The sequence below is a fragment of the Lutjanus erythropterus genome, chromosome 4, assembly GCF_056507025.1.
Source record: "Lutjanus erythropterus isolate fLutEry1 chromosome 4, fLutEry1.hap2, whole genome shotgun sequence".
Classification (NCBI taxonomy): Eukaryota; Metazoa; Chordata; class Actinopteri; order Lutjaniformes; family Lutjanidae; genus Lutjanus; species Lutjanus erythropterus.
Genome location: NC_139320.1, coordinates 17,909,871 through 17,931,831, shown reverse-complemented (window position 1 = coordinate 17,931,831; position 21,961 = coordinate 17,909,871). Strand labels below are relative to the sequence as shown.

Genomic DNA, 21,961 nt, shown 5'->3' with positions numbered 1-21,961 from the left:
AGGGATTATGAAGGGAGGCATCTATCACACTGAGTAAGAGGAGGTACAATGGTACCAGATTACATGTGTAGTTTGGGTCGTCATACCTGATGTGTGACATGAGAAGTGGTGCAGCCACGGTAAAGAAGCCTCAACAATTGCAGCTGGTGCAGCATAATAATAAAAGCGTGTTCCATTTACATCAAACAGAGTCAGCTGCTATTGTGCATGTTGGCCAACTAAAAGAGCTAAATCAGTATCATTGGTAACTCCTGTGTTTATCCTGCTATTTCACATCAGTACAGCTGCCATGAAAACAAACATCTGCTGTAATGACCAATCATTTGTTTTAACATTACCGAACATAGATCACCCCACCCAACCTGACTACTAATCTGTTTTTTGATAGCTCAAGGATTATTTCATTTTGAGTTTTATTTGACTTTAAGCTTTATTTTAGAATAAATGGACTAATTTCCTCTGAGATGCTACTAATCTATATCATTTTTCCAACAAAAGGGACCTCTAAAATATGCTACCTTGGCCCTAGGAAACTGGAACCAACTAATGTTTGACATTTTCGCTTGTAGAATTAAAGAAACAATAAATCAATTATCAAAATAGTTGGCAGCTAATTTTATTTTAATAGACTAATGGTTGCAGTTCTACACAGAAATTTCCCTTTTCAGCCCCTGCCTGTAGCCACTGTCCTTTCCTAGTAGCAAATAATGTATGATCAAATAAATGAAAAGCTAGTTTTGAGCTATTCTTTTGAGGTTGTAAAATAATTGACATCTTAAAACAGCAGCCAACTTCAAATTAATGCTTCTATTAACAGTGTTACTACTATTAGTTATGGCTTAGAGGAATGTTGGTAAAGGGGATTCATGATTAAGGTGAGTATGTGTCTGTGTGGGTGAAAGGAAGGGATAGAGAAACAGTTTTTTTCCCCCGCACTTACGAAGACAGACAGTGATTCATCCCATCAGACGTGAATGAGGCACGTTAAGACAGCAGGCTGGATAAAGTTCTGCATGTGACAGCATGGGTTTCAAGGTCGTCACACACACTTATTTGAATTTTTTCAGGTATCCTGCTGGACAGACAAACAGCTCAAAAGAGGTCACATTGCTTCCAGCAGCCGGCTGAGCATGATGTCAACGGTGCCAAAGTAATACATTTGAAAAACTCAAAACCCAATATATCTCACCAGAAATCATGACACAGTTACTCAAGATAATCCACAGACCCTGTTGTGTTCATCTAGGAACTATTTTTGTTGTGGTATAAAGAAATATGAAGTTTTGATTTTGAAGTGAACTGTCGCTTTATATAATGATATTTCCAAACAAATTATTTTGTTTAGATTACCACAAAGCAGAATGACCCAAAGAGAATCTGCAGAGATTCATACGGTATACAGCAGATGAGTCACATGTCCCGCAGGCCAGAACCAGCCCACGAAAGGGTCTAATCTGGTCAACTCTATGACTTGGCAAAGTGTACAAAATTTCATTAATTCCAGAGCTGAATAGTTTTCTGAAAAAAAAAAAAAGTTTAATGATATTCAACTTTGTGTAAAATATGTTGTCAATCAGCAGCTTGAGTACAAAATGATCTGTTTCAGACTTCCATTTTAAAACAATATCGGTGAAACCCTGTTGCTAAAGCTCTGCCAAAACCTGAAATTCATAAATGGTTTGTAAGGCAGAACATAATTTAACTTTCCTCCTTATTAGCTTCCATTTTAGTTGGCGTTGCGTGGTGATCACAGCATTACTACACAGGAGTGAAAATGTCTGGAGAATCCATAGAATTTCTCATTTTCTCTGATAAAATACTATATTATTGTTCAGTTCCAAAATACATAAATGTGAAAAAATGAGGATAGTTTTCCTTAGACCTCTAAGGCTGTTCATCTGTTTTGTAAATCGATGGTGCATTAATTGTGGACGTTTTCAGAATGAGATTTTCCTGCCTTACACTAAAAATAGGAAGAAGTAGTGGTGTTGTTATTTACATTTTATTATACAGTGGTTTTAATTGTCTGGCCTACATGAGATCAATATCGGCCGTGAGAAGCAGGTAATTATTAGTTATGTGTATCGACTTAAAAAAGAAATCCATATTGTGCATCCCTAATATTATTTATCTGCTGCCACCTGACAGCTCAACTGGTCTCACGGCTGCAGCATTCATCAGTGTCCCAGACCGAGCTGCCTGTCACACGTGTCTCATGCTTTGTTCAGGATGTTTGTAGTAGCTGTCAAATTTTAAAAAAAGACATTTTATTTCATAAAGCAGCCTTGTCATAAACATTTTTACTTTGAGTTAATTAGCTCATTGACACTAATGTTACAACAACGCTCCTGATATGAACAAATAAGTTCAGAGTTTTTATTCTTTTTCACTTTTAAAGGATTGACACGTAGGAATGGGTTGATATCCTATTTAATATACCACCTATGGTTGAAGCGAGTTTTCTCCCCCTGCTGCCTCCTCCCCAGAGTCCAGGAGCAAAGTGAAACACTGCAGGATGAGTACAACATGGTCAACTGACACTAACAAGTGAGGATGAGTCCTCCGCTGTCAGCTGATGTAAAGTTCAACCTGCTATCCCGAAAATAAAAATCCACTGCTCTGAAAATACACGCTCTGGGGTTTGAGTTCAGTGACTGCCTGCCATCAGTTTAACTGTTATAAATATCTACATCTTCTGCAAGATTATTAATGATTTTTTATGACTCATAAACAATCACTAACTCATTCAGACAACATTCAGCATTAATTTGAACTGTGTGAGGGCTGACATGCAGGGTGAGAGCACTGCCCTCTGTAGGTAGGGTCAGAGAGAGTTTCCTGCCTTTATAAAGACAAGTGTGGACAATCAGTGTCTCTTTGCCTGAATGCTGGAAGATGTGTGGTAGGACTGCTTGGTGTGTGCAGGTAAGGGAGCTCTGGGGAGAAACATTGCTTGCATGGTGCGATTTTAAATCTAATGAGGTTTCTCGTATATTTAGTTCTCACGAAGCTTTGTCCTGATTGATCCTGACTGATGTATGATGTATGTCGCCCCATGTTGAAGAGGTAGGCCACTGATAACTGCTTTTGTTTGTTTGACTGTAGGACTGTCACTAATAATATAATAAATTAATCCTTTAGGAAATTCAGCCCTTGTGCTTTCCCCTCTTCTGAACCACAGTAGTCAGCCTGCTGATGTTCCCAGTGTCCCCTTAAACCGGGCGTCGGAGTGAGCAGGCCAACCTAAACTAGTGTGGTATGGTTGGAGGGTTTATCTCTCTAAAGTATTTTTGCCAGCTGATGGAAATGATTTTGACCATGTTTTCCCTTATTGCAGACTAAGAGCCAGTCTGCTGCTTTGCTTGAACCAGTCCATCTATGTCGTCTGGCCTAAACAAAGGTTTGTTTATACACATTGTGTTGGTCTTAAATGCTGTTTGGTCACATCTGATCAATCTGAAACAGGCAAACAAAACAGTTATTCAGAGAATCTCTGTTCTGAAATATGATCAAATCATGGTTTACCACAGTAAACACATCAGATTTCTCCTTTGAGTGAACATTTTAATTGCAAGCAATTAATGCATGAATTTTCAAGTTCTGGTTGTAAAAAATGCTTTAAAGCATCTCATGTTACAGTTTTCCAGTTTTAATTTTTTTTTCATTTTGAATAAAAAGATTAGGAAGATTAACCACTGCTTCCTTTGAAAGGCAGATTTGGCAGTTTTCATGTGTTTATCCAGTCAGTATCAATGGTAAATGTAGTCAATTGAAATATTAAATTCCTTATTGCGTGTCATATTGACAGAGAGAGTTCTAATGCTGCAAAATCTGTTGTTCACAACCAGGACTGGAGTGAATCTTAAACAAACTGATTTTGACCTCAAAATCAGATTGTGCCATCTAGACTACTTTGTGATCATTACTAATATAACAATAACTGAAATAATAATGTTCAGCTCTGTTTCATTGCTTGTCAATGGGGATAGAAACTTTTTTGTCGACCATTGTGGGCCTCGGTGGGGGGTTCAGTAAAAACATATCATCAGCTTTATGTGTCTACTAATTGCGATAAGTGAGACAGGAAAGTTATTTGTCTTTTAAGACATTACAGAACACATAAATAAATGGTGGTGTGATTTGCATAAAGGAAAATCATTTTTATTCCCTTTTCACTAAACACAGTGAATACAATTTGTATTATTTCAAATAATTTGTAACTAATAAATTGTAACTTTAAGAGTGACCCAAGCCTGACTGTATGCAAAAGTTATCTGCATTTTGCCACAGTATCTGTGTCTGGAAAATCTCTGTTTAGCCCATTTGTACACATTCATAAAAATGAAAAAACAACAGTGCAGCAGAAGATGAGTGTCTGTCGGTTTGTCCTTCACAGAGACAGATACAGTTTAAACCACAGAACTGTGCAGTAACATCAGGGTTCATGATTGTACTAAATGTAAAGGTCACCACTTCACACACTCTCTCCCCTCTCTCTCTCCCTCCTCTCTGCAGCTCATCTCTCTTCCCTCACTGTAATGATCAATCGGCATGAAGTAATTAAGTATTTAAAAGTGCACAAATCGGGCTTGGAGTTAAAAAAAAGTCACGCACCATAGAAATGTACAGTAACGTTATGATTCATTATCATAAAATTTTATTTATATATCAAGTCGATACATCTGTCCATATTCACACGCTCTCTCTCTCTCTCTCTCTCTCTCTCTCTCTCTCTCTCTCTCTCTCTCTCTCTCTCTCTCTCTCTACTGTGGGTCAGACTTATTTTGATTTTAACCTGGTTTCAGGTGGAGCTGCAGTTCCATCAGCACTCGCTTATCTCCCTCCTCATATACTTGTGTTTCTTTGCACTGAGTCCGTTTCCTAAACAGACAAGCCTGTTTACATTGTCGTTTGACAGAAGCTCCCGTCTTCGCGACCGCAGGCCGATTCGTTTCCAGCTGCTGATTCAAAGTACTGATCAGGCCGATATAACAGAACGTGCGCTGCGTTAATACCTTATGAACGCGTTGATTTATAGCATTAAAATTAATACAGTCATGTCTTCTACAGTAGCTGAATTCGTGTTGTTATAAAAAAAATAAAGCCTTATTACTGTAATAACAATTACCGTACTCTGAGTATTACTGTAATAACACAGAGCACTGATACTGTGGTTAGATTTACAGTATTCATACTGTGAAATGTATTTACAGCAATTTCCCAGCCAGTAAGTTACTGTAAGTTTTCCAGCATTCATGTTGCAGAGTATCAAAGCGGCCATTTTTAGCCAAAAAATGACAAAGAAAGTAGGTATGGAGCCGCAACTATTAAATGCTCTATTCCCCTCCGAAAATTAAAGGGGCGAAAGAGCCGCGTTAGGCTCCGGAGCCACAAGCTGTCGACCACTGGGACACTAACAGGAAACGATAGTGGAAAAAAGAGGGCTGGACCTGGACCATGGCTCCCGGCCTCCATGTCGCCGTCTGCACTCAGTAATGCACTTTTATTTCAAAATTAAATCTGCAAATTGGTACTTTTTCCTTTTTTCGCGATAATAAGACACGTTTTAAATATAGCAATAACATTAATATAAATACACCTCCCCATATTTGCCACATTTTTAGACAACATCCATCTGTCCACTGTTTCGGCCTATTGTCGACTAGACCAGTCGGCTCCTGCTTCTCTTTTGATCGGTATTTTACCAAATGATGGTATGAACAAATGGGCGCAGAGAGAAATGGAGAAAAAGATGAAGGCAGAGATGAGGCCAGCCCAGAGGGCAAGGCGCGTGTGAGGGGTTTGAGTTTCACGAGTCACGGAAGTGTTATAATTGAACCCCAGAGTTCAGCGATCAGTCAAACAGATTGACAGCACGCTTGTTTCATCCCGAGTTCAAATGTGTGTTTGCACGATTTTGGGTGTGTTTGGTTATCCTGATATATTATAGAGATTACTTTGGATTATTTGTTCCATCGTGAATAAAACATTCTAATAAGACACGTTATGTTCTTATTACTGCTTTGATTTTATGGAGAAACGGTTATTTAATTTGTGGTAAATTATTCTACTTTCTGAAATGAGGCTCTAGTCCTCTAAAAGTAGGGGAAACCAGGGCGTGTGGTAACACTGGGTTAGTTGTAACAGTAGCCTAACACTTTATAATTTTAAACTTTAGTTAATAGTTATTTCACTGTTAAGAACCAATAAAATGCTAATCAAGTGTTCTGATTATAAGTAATGCTATAATTATGTTATTTTATCATTCGTTTCATATTGTTACTAAGTGTATAAAATTATTTGGATGACTAATGATAAAGTTGCAACTTATTCCTGTTCTTCATAGTTTCTATTATATGAAGCACTTTGAGTTGCATGCTTTGTATGAAAGGTGCTATATAAATAAAGTTTATTATTATTATTATTATTATTATTATTATTATTATTATTATTATTATCATTATTATCATTATTATTATTATCTATAAATGCCATTTGATTGGCCATCACAAAGTTGCAACTGATGTTTATAAGACTTTCCACTTGTTTAATTAATGGTTTACAAAGCATATATAAACATTTAAATATAGCTTTTTTTCATCATCAAAAAGTGCCGAGGTGATGTCTTCAATATTGTATAATTTCCAAGTGAATACCATCCACACAGACATAAAGCTAAAGATCTAAAGTAAATAAGGATTTTTGGCACAAGTCGTTGGGAGCAAATTAGCTCTCATTGTTACATCTGTCCTCAGCTAAACTGCCCCCAGCAGTAGGTAGGTAGTTTGCAACAAAAGAACTCCGTACTTAACATTTACTCATAATCTGTGAGAGAGCGTGTAGAGGACGTCCTATTGAGTTGTATTTGTAGTAGACAAATATGAGTATTTAAGTTTGAGAGATTTAGCACGAACAGCCACTGAGTTACTGGTTTTCTAACATAAGTGTTACTTCCATCCCCATTCTCCCCTACTTGAACGTGTACAAATTACGTCCGCAAATGGTTCAGTGTTAGACCCAGTAACAAACTAATGTACTACTTTTTGTAGGTAACGAGTCATGGGCTGCTGTGTGATCATGCGCATTTGTTGTCACGTTGTCTGACTCTGGCCGGTGCGTCTTTGGCTCCTCAACACCACTTCGACTCAGCGCATCCTCGCTCTGTGCCTTCAGTGGCGCGCGCTGCTCTGATCTCCGAGCACAGCTTTGAGTAACTTCACCTACAAGATGGAAGACTTGAAAACTTCGGAGCGATTTTTCCACAAGTCCTCGTTCAGCATCAGCAGCCTGTTGTGGAGACGAGAGGGAGTGATGGGTGAACAGGAGTCTCCTTCTCCGACCCACAAACTGCGCTCCGGGCAATCAGAGAAGTCCGGGCAAGAGGGAAACTTTGACGATGAAAAAAACTGCGAGAACCCCAAACAGTGCACAAAAGTTGAAAACAAACTGTTGGGAGCAAATGGAAAACGAGAAGGATATAAGGGAGAATCGAAGAAAAGCGGGACGGCAGAGGAAAGCGTCAAACCTGAGAAACCTCCGTTCAGTTATAACGCGCTCATCATGATGGCGATCCGCCAGAGCCCGGAGCGACGGCTCACACTTAATGGCATCTATGAGTTCATCATGGACAACTTTCCGTACTACCGACAGAACAGACAGGGATGGCAGAATTCAATCAGGCACAACCTGAGTCTGAACAAGTGTTTCGTTAAAGTGCCGCGCCACTATGATGACCCGGGCAAAGGCAACTACTGGATGCTGGACCCCTGCAGCGAAGACGTCTTCATAGGTGGCACATCGGGGAAGCTCCGGCGCAGAGCCGCAGCAGGCTCCAGGGCCAAACTCGCACTAAAAAGGGGAGGAGGTCGTATGATGTCCTCCAGCACTGCAACCAGCGTGACCCTGGCCACAGCGGGTCCATTTTACTGGCCGGTGCCTCCGTTTCTGCCTCTCCAAACACCGGTGCGCACCCACCTCGGCGCAGGGACGTATCTGAGCGCTCACCCCCGCTTCCCCAACCACGCCACCTCGCTTGTTTCACAGCGTTCCCGACTGAATGCAACAAGTGCTGCAGAAGCCGACCGGTTCGTGCAGACGCACCAGGAGATGTCTTACATCGGAGTCAGCTGCGCGCAGTCCCGTCGCCACCAGATAGGCACGGCCTGCACTGCCTTCTCCACGTCCATCCCTGCATGCACGCTGCCGCTGCCGGACCCGTGCTCTTTTAACATGATCTCCGGACAAGCCAGCTACTTTTACTCTCACCAGATACCATGTGCCGCAACGTTTAGTCCGTGCCAAGAGGAGTGCACCACGTCTAAGACGTCTCCGGGACAATACTTATCCAAGAGCGGCCACCCAGAGCTCGGGGGATGCTGTAATGACTTTCCAAATTACTGCGCTCAAGTCTCTTCAAGCCCTTCTTCGTCATGGAACATAGAGAAATAGAGTAACAGGGATACATTTTAATGTATTACTGTGCAATTTAGATGAGCAAAGTGGGCCAATAAAAGGCCAGAGTATCCTACAAGAGCAGCCTATACATGGAAATTGGAATTTCATCAGTTTATAAAGAGGTTAATACTAAACATTCCGAAATCGGAAATCGGAAATGTTTTGCACTTGACTTGCATTATTTAATCGGAACACGTATTGTGCAATTTGTGTCAAATTAGTTTAAAGATTACGCATAAAAAAAACGTGTAATGGTGTCACATGTATACAAATTTAAGCAAACGATTTGTTTGGAACACGACATTTCCAACAATGTTCAATATGTATTTGGTTATGTAAAAAAAACAACCAGGGTAAAACAAACAAACAGGGTAAAATTATGATTTAAAAATAATAATAAATGGCCACTTGGTCTGCACCAGTTAACTGAAACTATATTCCTGTTTTTAGAAACAATATTTTCCACTTAATTTGTATATTTTCCACCTATGTATGCACTTGTCAGTATAAATTGATGTTTGCGCGCATGTCACTGTGCTAGGCCTAATGCCATCATCTGAAATTATCCTACTGTAAAATGCCGAAATTTTAAAAATGAAATTAAATAAAAACGAAATTATCACTCTGTCTCAAGTTGTTCGTTTGTAAGCATGCAGACCAAGACCTTCAAGAAGCTATTTAAATGTGGTGGAAGTGATCAGTAACGTGAGCGAGTACAGGCCAGAAAATCTTCCAGCTTCATTTTTTTTTAATGTAATAAAGTCGTTTTATAATGTAGAAAACTATACAGTGTAGGTAAAAAAATAAAGTGTGAAATCACAATTAAACTGCTCGCTTTGCATTTAGGCCTATTGTCTTCTTTTTCCTCAATGTTGCAACCAAAAATATCACATGACTATTTAATTAGCCTACATGTAATTAAACAATAAATAATGCATTTTTAATTGTGCTTTCTCTTCACCTAATTAAAACCTACTGTTGTTGATTGTTCTTATTTGGCTGTGCTAGTAAATGATCTGCACTTAAGCCCAGACAACAAGGAATATGGACTGATTGGATTGATTCTGATTTTAAAGCTACTGCAAGTAGTTTTTAACTGGTTATGAAACCGTCTCAACTTTATACTGATGCCTCTATATGACTCCTGTAAGCAAACCAAATCATCCACCTGAAAATCAGGTTGAAAAGGCCTGTGTTTACATTTTCCTAAAGTTACAATAAGTAGCATGTTAGCCAGTTAAAAGGATGTGGGAGATTTTTTATCAAGATCATTTTATTTTTGACCTTATTTTGTGGTTATTAATGGAAACATTACCCATTTGTCCACAGAAACCTCTAAAATCAACAAAATATGGAAGTTTCATCTAGCTTTAAATGTGAGAAATCACAGTGAAGGTTTTTAGACATGTGATCCTCTTTTCCCCCCAAAGATCAGCAGTTCAAATGTGCACCCGAAGCTTTATTTCCCAAGGAGGCATCATGTTGAAACAGTGTGCTTCAGACTGTGATGTAACTTTAACAGGTAGACATGACATTTCCAGCCTGATCTTATTGATCTGTCTTGTGTTTCAGCCGGCGCTGACATCACTGCCTGTTAAACTTTCCCTCACCTCTCCCTGTCGCTAAAAAACATTAAAAAAAACACACATGTATGAGGATAGAGATTAGAGCAGCTATCTGGACCGCTGCCTCTTTCACACAAAAGACTCTTTATATCAAAAGACCCCGGCCCATCACCTCTCCAGGCCCAGTCACACTCTCAGTCGCCTGTGGTTAAAGCAGACTGGGCTGGATCAGGTAACTTCACTGTTGGCAAACTCACGCTCCAGATAGATACGAAGATAATAATATTTTCATTACTGGCATGAGTAATTGTGGTGGCAGCAGGGGGACAGAGCTGTGAATCAACAGGTCTGTGGTGAAGAAGAAGAAGAAGAAGAAGAATTTTATACCTTGAGGCAGCAGTAAGAAGATACTGTTTCCTGTAAGTCTCATAAATAACCACCTTCCTTTGACAGCTCTACTAATAACCACACGGCTATAAATCAGCCCTACTCTGCTAATGCAGATAAATGAACATATGCTTTCACTTTGTCTTTAACACAGATACAGATTAGGACAGTGTGGTGCTGATCATGTGCTGAAAGTTGTAAGTAACATAGAAATAATAAGATGATTTTTCTTAAAATGGGTTCTAACTCCTAATTGTGTTCATCTGGCCCACTTCTTAAATATTTGCAGCCAAAATTAAGATACAGTGAAACTGTTAAATCACTGAAGGGATGGTACAAAAATTGTAAGAGATTTATTTAAAAAAAAAATCATTAATTGTGAAAGAGATTGAGAGAGAAAGAGAGAGAAATCTAAAACTAAAAAAGGTCACATAATCTAAAAAAGATGCCTTTCCTGTCTGCCAGGGGAAGACACAGGCACCAATATTAGGAAAAACAAAACAAAACAAAACATATATAAATGTATATTTTGTATAGATATAGATATAGATATAGATATAGATATAGATATAGATAGACATATAGGCTGATATTATTTAATTTCATATAATACACAAAATATATCAAATACATGCACACATTTTTGTAATGTTGCCTCAGATGTGGTTATCAAACACTTGTTACAAAGATGTAGTGTAGCAAGATTACAGTTCAACAATACACGTTACTGTCCTAAATTACATCAAAGCACTGAACTTTCACTTCTGTTTTTAATAATTATAATTATGTATTTTTTAAACTTGAGAAACGAGTAAGAGAAAAGGGTCAAACATATAGTGATCTTATAGTAGGGCTGGGTGATATGGACAAAATTACATATCACAATATTTCTGACCGAACACCCTGATATCAGTTTTGCAATAATATGGAGGACTATTGGGGCTTTAATTAAATATTAACACAATTATATCTTTGATAAATTATCAGCAGCAATGTGAATGTATTGCCAAGCACTACTTCACCCCAACTCACCACCACCACAGCAACAATTATTATCAATTGTTCACAATAATTGGAGAGACAACTGATAAATTCAAGAATTCAAGTTGAATTTTAGTGAAATTATAGTCAGCATGAGTATCAGCAGACTCTTGTTTATTTTCCAAACTTTGTTTCATTCTATAATTCTCCCCAATCATCCAGACTCCACCTGCTGTTGCTCCAAGCAATAATTTGTGATATTGGGCTATATAAATAAAAATTTCATGTTACTTGACTTGATTTGACTAGTCATAGTTATTTGATCTTCGTAGTTATTTGTAACTGAATAGTCATCTCTCCACAGAGCGCCTGACTACAGCAGCCCCCATCGTCACTATTTTGCATCATAAGCAAAATCAGAACAAAACAATTGTGAAAGTGCACCTGAAATATAAGTTCAGCATCACACGGTGCCACTGTCCCTGGAGAGGGTAAAATAAAATAAAATAAAATAAAGCAAAATGTAAGTTTCAGTCAATCTCCCCAACCCAATAATATTTGCACAGTCCCTAAAGAAAGCCATTCTTTGATCATAATCATGTTAATAAAGTGAGATTAAAATGTGGTTTACATATTATTCAACTGTTTCAGAATATTTTCTTCTTGTCCATCTGATTTTATGGCTGCAGGTTCATGTCTGCTGTCTTGATTGGGCAACTGCAGAAGTGTTTTCAGATTACTGCAGTCCCATCACATGTAAGGCTAATGCCACTGAGCTCATCTTACAGGCCCACTGCTCCACAGTTTAAGATGTAAGTCTTTTGGCTGAGCAAGGTGTGCTTCATAAAGATATAGTGAAGCTCTGGAAATCAATCCCACAATCCCTGCCATTATCCACAGCAAGTGGCTTCCACAGGTAGATCTGCCACCCTTTGAAATAAGGTGGGTGGGTTGTACACCCTCAGGCGTCTGTCTGTCTCTTGCCAGAAAGCCAATCTCCCAATGTCCCGTTGCTGCTGTGTAGATAATGTAGCCTACATCCCCGTCTCTCTCTCCCTCTCCCTCTCACTCTCTCTTCCACACACACACACACACACATACACACGCACTCTTTCCCCTCGTTCTTGTTGTGTTAAAGAGCAAAACAAAGACTTATCTGTTTGGGTCTGCGGTATCACTTTGGCTGCTCCCTCTGCTCCATCTCTTTTCCTGTGACAATTTATTTATTTAACTGTGCTCTATTGAAGATATGAATAACACATCCTCAACCATGGTGGTGATCATGATGATGGTTATTATCATTATTATTATTGTTTTTTATGCATGTATTTATTTATTTATTTATTTATTCATGTATCTATTTCAATGGGAAAATCAATTTCTTCTCATCATCTTTGGTCTCTTATCTCTAGTCTGGTGTGAAATTCAGATCCTTTTCACTAAAAATAGTAGTACCCACACGGTGTAAGACAACTCCATTATGTCAGAAAAATATACTCATTACACAACACGAAAATCAGAAATTGGCAGCATAAATGCTGTAGAATATGGATCCAGCCAGTGTTACAGTATACAATATTATTATAACACTGGGTTATAATAACAGATGCATAAATGTGTTATTGGCATTTCAATGTAGTAGTGGAGCAGAGTGGACCTGATTTAAACTATTTTCTATGCCCTATTTTTAATATGGTAAATACCTGTAACAATAATTGTCAAATGTTGTATTGGAGTAAATAATTTTTATTTTGCTTTTGAAATGTAGTGGAGTAGACCTACAGATTAATGCAGTATAAAAGCCATAAATAGCCAGTCAAGTACCTCAGAACTGTGTATTTTCCACCACTGCCAGCCTTTAGTAACAATCTATAAAGTGTATAACAAGTGAAGAAAAAAGTTTGTTTTATGTAGATACTTGCGACTGTCGTGGTATACAAGGAAACCATGGTAACCCGGTAGCTATTACGAAAACTTCAGGCGGGTGTTAGTCGACCCGGAAGTAGATCGATCCACGCGACTGTGGCTGAATCGTTTCAGATACGAAGGCACCCGGTGGAGACGAGCGGGATACGAGTGGAATACGATCTAAGAAGACTGTTTCTATAAATCAGCAACCATGTATGTATCTGCGACGGTCAATAAGTCTTTACGAGGTGGCTCATTTTCGGTCACAGAGCATGAACGCTGAAGCAGCAGCCAGTAGCTAACAGTTGGAATGCTAACCTTGTTAGCATTTCAGAAAAGGAGCCCAGGCCGGTTAGCTGGGGTTAATAAACCCTTTGTGATCGTTTTCGCTGCCGTAATAAACTAGGCTCAGATATGTCATAACAACGTTACTGTTACGGTATAACAATAAGAACACGATTCATGATTTAAAAGTTGCGTTGGTGCCAAAATTGAAAAGGTACAAGTGAGAACTCGCACAATTGCATTGATAGAAGTTAGTTAGCCGAATGCTAACACCAAGAACCAAAGTTTAAGAGCATGCGTCTTACTACTTGTGATTAATTACGTTGTTAAAGCCTGTAGTAAATATGTGGATGGGAAATCACATCCCAGTGTTTTCCAGTAGGTGAAGTTAATTTTCTTGCTTTTTCTTTGATATGCGTTTTAGAGGAAATTATCAGTCTGTTAGCTTCAGTCATCAACGCCTCACTGTAAAATAGCTTCATCCACTTAGTGGAGATTATAGTTGAAATAAACGATTCACAGTAAATTATGTGTTAGTGGAAATATCTTCTTGGTGTGTGTATTTTCGATCAGAAGTGAGAATCCTTTGCCAATAAATCCAGTCTTTCGTGCTGCACTGCTTGATCGACACGTATTAAATCAATAGGTTACTATGTAATACAGCTGTAACCATTGTACTTTTGTCATGTGTACAATTATTTTTTTTGTCCAAGTCTATACACACCTGAAATATCTAACATTCTGTGGTGATATTATTATTATTATTATTTGGTATTATGATTTGTTCTCTTAAATTGGCATTAAAGTTTACTTGTTTTGTTCATAGTTATACAACTAATTAATTATGATGATAATTAATTCATAACCAATATACAACAGTTATAATAGCATCTGATTTAACAGATTGTGTCAAAGCATTTAATTTAAATTCTTAGAAAAATATTCTACAACAGCCAGACAGAAAGACAGATTATGTTCTTTGATGTAGGCTTAGATATTGGATATTAAATCATCAATATCTGTCCACTACATTTTAGTCTTTCTTAGCGTCAGAGGTGTAAATAGTACAGGTTATATGAACTTCTTGTTCAGATTCAACAATGTGAAAATATTGATTATCTTATTGGTACTGGCCACAAGAAGCAGGTAATTATCGGTTATTGGTAATATCCCTGCCATACTAATGCCAATATATCCTTCTGTTCATACTTATTTAATCTGTTTATTTATTATCCACATTTTAATTGATGTGTTTTGTGTTGTTTTTCAGGAGTCTGTTAACTAAGCCCAAGTCAGAGATGACTCCAGAGGAGCTCCAGAAACGAGAGGAAGAGGAGTTCAACACTGGTCCCCTGTCTGTGCTCACCCAGTCAGTCAAGAACAACACTCAGGTGCTCATCAACTGTCGCAACAACAAGAAGCTGCTCGGAAGAGTCAAAGCTTTTGACAGGTACTGGGCCTAATCACTGACTTATTATTTCACAGGTTTGAGTGCATAATATAAGATTAATACTTTACTACATCACATGGGTCTGTTTTAATCATGTTTGATATACTGTTTAATTCAGGATCATACTTTTACAGACATTAATAACCATAAACTTTCATGGTCATTTTGTGGACTGACTTTTCTACAGTGGCCTATACCTGCTATGATATTATAACTTTGATACTAGCAAATGATGAAGTCTAAAAGTACAGCTTTTTTGCACCCATTCTCGTTTATTGCTGACCACCCAACTGTCACCTAGTTATAAGCACAGACGACTTAAAATCAGATTTTTAGATGAGTATAAAATATATTTTTGCATTTTCCCCTTCAGCAACTTGATCCTCATATCACAAATGTATCCTCTCAAAATAGGATATTTAATGTCTGATACTTATTCTCAAAATGAAAAAAAAGTTAAAATTAAAGAAACAAGAATCCAGTGTCCTTGTGATTCACAAAATAATAATTGTCTCATAGATACAGGTGCAGTATCACAAGATAGTTAAGATTTTGGGCTTGGCACAATAACACTTTCTCAGTCCATTGATGCATACTGATACCATCTTTTATTTATTTATTCATTTATTTATTTATTTTTAGTTAATCTGAGATATACATCATCAGGTCTCTTGCAAGAACATTTTCATATTGTTATCTTAAATCTCTTTTACTTTTTACTATGAGATTTGCACAAATGAGTGTTTCAAGTTGGATTCACCAAGCCTTTTGTTTCAGGTCCTGTTGTTGAAAATCAGCTCACAAAGACTGAAAAATGTAGCGGTGTCACTCCTTGTGTCAGAGGACCTGAAAAGATTAGAAAATATTAATATCACAGCAGCACTGTACAGACCAAAAGAAAGAATGGTCTGTTGTGAAGTTACATCCGAAGGGGTCAATGTGGCAGTAGCAGCTATATTAGACAAAATAGTATTATAGCTTATAGTAGGTAATGTTACACCACAATAGAGGTTGACGCTGGACAGCAACCTGCAGAAAGACCCTGAGACAGCTGTCATAGTGAGGGAACAACTTCTGAACTGTATAGATTGCTGTGCAAATAACAATCACAAAATCAATCAACAATCACATAATATTTTGGATTACATTTGTCTGAATTTATTTTAATTAATTCTGGTGTCATATATAAATTCCAGATTTATTCAGACTGAAGCATTATGATTCTTAAGTGAAACAAGATTAGGGCCTAACACTGGACTTTTTGGGCCGATTAGAATATTAGGTAGTATCTATGCCAGTATCAACCGACCGTTATATCTGTCTGACTCTAAACAAATCTGTCTGTACACAGTTTGTACGACAGGTGTGGATTACTAATGAATTTATGTCATATGTAAGAGAAGATTCAAAATAGAAGAAAATTTGAAAATGCTACAAAAAAAAAACAACTCACACATATCACTTAAAAATAAATGTGTTTTTGTCTTTTCATGAATTTTCTTTTCCTTCTGACATCAGTAATATTTAGTTTCAGTGTTTGACATCCTCATTTGTCATTTCAGGCACTGCAACATGGTCTTGGAGAATGTGAAGGAGATGTGGACGGAGGTTCCCAAGAGTGGAAAGGGAAAGAAGAAGTCTAAGCCCGTGAATAAGGACCGCTACATTTCTAAAATGTTCCTGAGGGGCGACTCTGTTATCATCGTGCTGAGAAATCCTCTGATCACAGGAAAATGAACTCTTTATAGATGCCCAGCTCAATCGGTCTCAGAGCCTTTTTTCTTGTCTTTTTTGTTTGTTTTGAAGGCAGCGGTGGTGGACTACCAGTAATGGATGGTTTGGTTGTTTATTTTGATGTTGATCACTGCACTCACTATTGGCTAAGATACGTAGTGTCAAATAACGTCTGTACTCTTTGGAGAGCCACTCAGGCACAAGAATAACTTGTTTTGAATTGTCTGTATTTTTCATTTTAATAATAAAATTGATGACTAGTTCAAGTTTTGTGAGTGTACATTTTACTTTTAGGACAACATTTTCCTGAAAAACATATAGACTTATAAACATAATCCCTGCTAATACTCCCTTATGACCCACTAGAGGTGTGTGATAGTGTCTGTATCTGCAGAGACAGTGCCCTCTGCTTCGATTTCTCATTATTTTGCTGTGCTCAGGACACTTTACGAAAGCAAAAATGTTTGTATTTGACATTGTGGAAATAAGAACCAACAGTTAACCGAAGTGATATTTCTGGTGCATTTACGAACTCCTTAGACAAAGCTTGTCCCAGCTTTTAAAACATGATTGAAAACTAGTTTGATTAAATGTTTCTATGTAATACATTTTTTATTAATAATTTCAGTCTAGTTCAAATGTCCAACATTCATATTGATCATTCTTCTTTATTAATTTATTATTATTATTTAATACCAGTAGTGTGTTTTCATTGTTCTAACCTTATTGGTGGATATTTTTTTATCTTGATCATATCGCACACTACATTTATCAGACAGGGCCTTAGCAAAAACTTCTTTTTACTCAGTTTTTCTTGGGTATCCATGCCAGCCTTCTCCCCTCCTCCTCCCTCTCCCGCTGTCACCCTTTTCACTCTCCCCTGACAGCATCTTAGGTGTCGGGCTTGATTTCAGTCAGCAGCGCTCAATATGCGACAAACTGCCGTTTAAAGGCCCACTGCATTATTGATGAGACCAGATGTGCTGACTGTCACTTCACACCCTCATCTCTCTCCATTTCAGGCTGCTCCTCTGCCGCTCAGCCCCTCCTGACCACTTTGTTAATTGTCTTAATAGCTTAACAGCGAGTCTCGCCTTACTTCTTTCTAACAGTTGGCACCTAACCTCTGCTCTTTGCTGCTCTCAGGTTTAGTGGTCAAGTGCACAGGATTTTGATTGCATGAGTAAATAAAAAGCTTGTCTGTGTATTTTACAGTTTTGGGGAGCTGAATGTTATTGATTTCTGTATCAGTGTTCAGTCCCCTTTGGTTTAGCTGTAGGCCTTAAAATTAGAATGTGACTCAAAAATACATTTATAAAAATTTACTTAACTACGCCTAATCTTCCCTTCATGCCACAGTATTCTGTCACCCTACATCTTTACATTTGATGCGTCATACCATACGTTACACAACACCTTCCTGCTCTCGGTATTAACCCTAGCGTGCCTAAGGCCAGCACCTGTGGTACATCTGTGTGTGGCCAACAAGGCCTCACTGATTTACAGCTCTCAGGTGAAGCCTGCTGGGACAGAAGGAGGACTCAGTCTGAGCCCTGGATGTGAGATTCAGTGAGCTTTTCTGTGACTAATATAATGGTTCCTATTGCTCTGCTGCTCCAGGCGAATCTTGACGCCTACCAAAAGTTTGAGGAGATTGTGTTGCAAAGGCCGGAAAACTTTGCGCTGCAGGCCCGAGGCGTGAGGAAACGCAGCTGCTGCTCAGGGACCTGTGGCCACAAGGAGGCCCACAAATGAGTCAACTGCTTGTTTCTGTCATGGTTTAAATATTAAGGTAAATTTAATTTGATTGTACAGATATTTAACACATATAATTAGTTAAAGTCAGGATGGAATAGGATAAAATTAAACTAAAATGAAACAATATGTACAGGTTGAACGTAAACAGCAGCAACATGGTGATGATAATATTAGGGTTCTGTCTCATCTATAAACTTATTTGTTATTGAATTAAACTGTTGTAGGGGTGTGGGTAAAGCAAGAGCATGGCGACAGCTTTGTCTGTGTAACTCCATTCACTTTAATGTTCAAATCAAAATGTAGGACAACTTAACAAACGTGGCACCTAACTTCTTACATATCACTCTGCCGGTCGTAATCATTACTCACAATACATGCACATAAAGTGTACCATATTATCTAGTTCCAGATCTAAATTAAAGAGCAGAATATAATATGTATAAATGCAGTTCCCATTAATTAAATTATGTTGATTCAAAATAATGAATAGAGAAAAAAATAAGGTAATCTACTGCATACATATTCACAAAAATGTTCAGACATGGAAAGAAGAAACAGCAGAGTAAGCGGTGAGATTTTGTTATTTGATTCAACTTAATATTTAAAGTTTATTGAACTTGAATATTTTCTCAAGTTCACGTAATTAGATTCACGTTTTCAAAAGTCATCAGATGACTTCAAAAAATTATTCAACTTATTATGTTTTGTTGACAAAACTTAATATTCTACAGCTACCACAAGGAACTGTCATATCTTGAATTTGGAGGCCCCTGTGGACAAAAGTGGTAGTGTTTCAACCATAGTAACCACAAAATATAACATAAAAAATAAAATTATATAAATAAAAATCTCCTCCTGCTTCAGTTTAAAAGGCTAACAAATACTCACTGTAAGTTTGTCTGGGAAAAAAAGGACAGGCTCTTTCAGTCTGATTTCTTCTCACAGATGCTTTGCTTATGTAGGTAGAGGCAACAGTATTAAATTGAGACTGTTTCATGACCAGTTAAGACTCTTTGCAGTAGCTTTAAATTTATTTAATTTGAACATTTAATCAGGTTCATTTAACTCAATTTGATTTACCTTTTCAAAACCCATAAGATAACTTTTAACTAATTATTCAAACTATTATGTTCAGTTAATTACCTACATTGAACGAGCATAAAATGATTTACAGTGTGGCAATTTGTGATCCGAAAATTTAAGGGTACTACCCAGGTTACCCAAGCTGAAGACCTCTTACTTTGTACTGTGGCTGGACGATGGAGCTGGACTTGAAGCCAAATTCTGAAATTTGATTCTTCAGGCTATGCATTTTTTGTATATTGCAAGCAAGTAAATTATTTCTTGCTTTGTACATTGCTTTTGCAGTCTTAAACACCACCAGATCCCTGATTTTCCATGAATTTGACTTTAAAAAATTAGAGTGTGATATCTAACATTGTTTACAGGTATAATAGGGTGCTTTTATAGGTAGTGCTCCACACAATATTGAATATTTTCTCAAGTTCACTTTATTCGATTGGTTTTGCATTTTCAAACCTAAGAAGATGACTTTGACCTCATTATTCAAACCATGTTCAGTCGATTCACTTTTTTAAGGCAGCAGAACTTAAAATTTTAAATTGAATCAGCCTAAAATCATTTACAGTGTAGACATGCTACAACAACAATGATTACAATACAGAGTGTACAATAATTTGCAATCCAGAATGTGTTTAGATTTTTCCATCATTGCATCACTCTGACAACTTCGCTTGTGCGTATCTTATATTAGGTTTCCAGCAAATTCTGTGATCTAATATCTCACCAAAAAACTTTTGATTGCTTTTGCTATAATAACATTGTCTATTAGAACTCGCTCTTGTGTGTTTAGGCTATTTTATGATTTCCAAACATCATGCGACTGTGTCGTGTCAACCAGTGGAGACTGAAACAGAGACTCAAAAAACCTGAGCCGACTATGATACATTAGGTCGTGACTGTGACATGAGGTGCAACGACGTGTTAAAAATGTTCAGTGGATGATGAGTAGCCAACAAAATGAAGATGTAACTTATATAATAATATTAAAGGGACAGTTCACTCCAAACTACATATTTTCCTCTGGTCTGTAGTGCTATTTGTCCAAATAGTTTTGGTGTAAGATGTTGAGTTTGGAGATATCAGCAGTAGAGACGTCTGCCCTCTCTTGATTGGGACTAAAAAAGCACTCGGCTTGATGATACATCTGAAAACTCAATAGCAATGTCTCTTTCCAGAAATAATGACTCAGGATAATCCACAGATCCTCTTGTGAGCAGCTTCATGTGCTACTATATTTAGTAGTTCTGGTAGATTCTTCTGTTTGGAAAGAAAGTTTCCACATGAAACTGCTCACAGCAAGGTCTGTGGATTATCTTGACTAATGAGGGTTGTGACTTCTGGAGAGAGACGCTGGTGTTGAACGTATTTTTTGATGCAAAACTCAGCAGCTCACACTAAAACAATCTAGATGGATACATAGCACGACAAGTATGAGGAAAAATATGCATTTTTGATTTTGGGGGGTTAAACCGCCCCTTTAATTCAACTAGAGTTAATCTACTAATAGGTTATATAGGATTTAATCTAATTAGCTCACCTCACAGTTACCACAACTTGGGACAAAGTGCTGTCACGAAATCTGTTGGATCTATTTTGAGATGCCTGAGATAAAAACAACTTTGGGGACCTCATTTGTTGGGTATCATCGTGCAATTTTCTCATGTTACTTCACTCATCATCTCAAAGACACTCCAAGAAGTCTCTCCCTCCAGATTTTGGGTAGGAGGGGTGAGCGATCCATGAGCAGGAAGGCAGATGTTTTATTCAGTAGGTAAGCGATAAGAGGGGGGAAGTGTGATTATGATAGCGATCGGCAATGCATCGATACTCGAGCCTCCGAGCAACACGACACCGTGCAGCGCATCGATCGGCCCCGGTAACCGGAGCTGCCGCCGCAGTTTGTTTTCAAGCAGAGCCGCGCTGCGGGTGTCAGAGCCCAGCCAGGCCAGGTGGAGGAGAGAGAAGGGGAGGAGGAGGAGGAGGGGGAGGAGGAGGAGAGGCTATCAGCTCAACACAAACACACAAACACTGGCCTCACTCATCTCTCTTTAAGTGTGAATGACAGGAACTGTAAGGACACATTCAGTGACAGTCACAACAAGAGGGATCAGGTGTATCTGCTGCTGCATGTAGAGCCGGGCCTATTTACAAACAAGCACTGCATCTGTGGCCTATGTAGCATAAATTAACTTTATAGTTCAAATTTAGGAGATTTTTTAAAATACAGAAAGAAGAAAAAGGAGAGGTCAAGATTGCGATATGAGACACAGGGAATTGTAATTTTTGTATTTACTTTTCACTGGGAAAAAATAGAAAAAAATAGTGATTTTGATGGAGTTTGGGTTTAACATGCATG

The 21,961-nt window shown here is 38.0% G+C and overlaps 2 protein-coding genes across 2 annotated transcripts; both read left to right on the top strand.

The window, feature by feature from the left end:
* The first annotated feature begins 7,121 nt into the window (after window positions 1-7,121).
* foxg1c (forkhead box G1c) lies at window positions 7,122-8,469 on the top strand. The gene has a single exon (XM_084716372.1). It carries the CDS (start codon window positions 7,228-7,230, stop codon window positions 8,446-8,448), a length of 1,221 nt encoding a protein of 406 aa, XP_084572498.1. The 5' UTR covers window positions 7,122-7,227; the 3' UTR covers window positions 8,449-8,469.
* A 4,884-nt stretch (window positions 8,470-13,353) lies between these two features.
* On the top strand, window positions 13,354-17,030 carry snrpd2 (small nuclear ribonucleoprotein D2 polypeptide). The gene is made up of 3 exons (XM_084717185.1): window positions 13,354-13,508; window positions 14,851-15,030; window positions 16,593-17,030. Coding segments are annotated over exons 1-3 (357 nt in total). The 5' UTR covers window positions 13,354-13,506; the 3' UTR covers window positions 16,768-17,030.
* Window positions 17,031-21,961: the final 4,931 nt, after the last annotated feature.

Excerpts from the sequence above, each read along its gene's own strand:
- foxg1c (XM_084716372.1), top strand. The coding sequence starts at position 7,228 with ATGGAAGACTTGAAAACTTCGGAGCGATTTTTCCACAAGTCCTCGTTC.
- snrpd2 (XM_084717185.1), top strand. Across the intron at positions 15,031-16,592 it reads AGAGTCAAAGCTTTTGACAG|GCACTGCAACATGGTCTTGG; the intron begins GTACTGGGCCTA and ends TTGTCATTTCAG.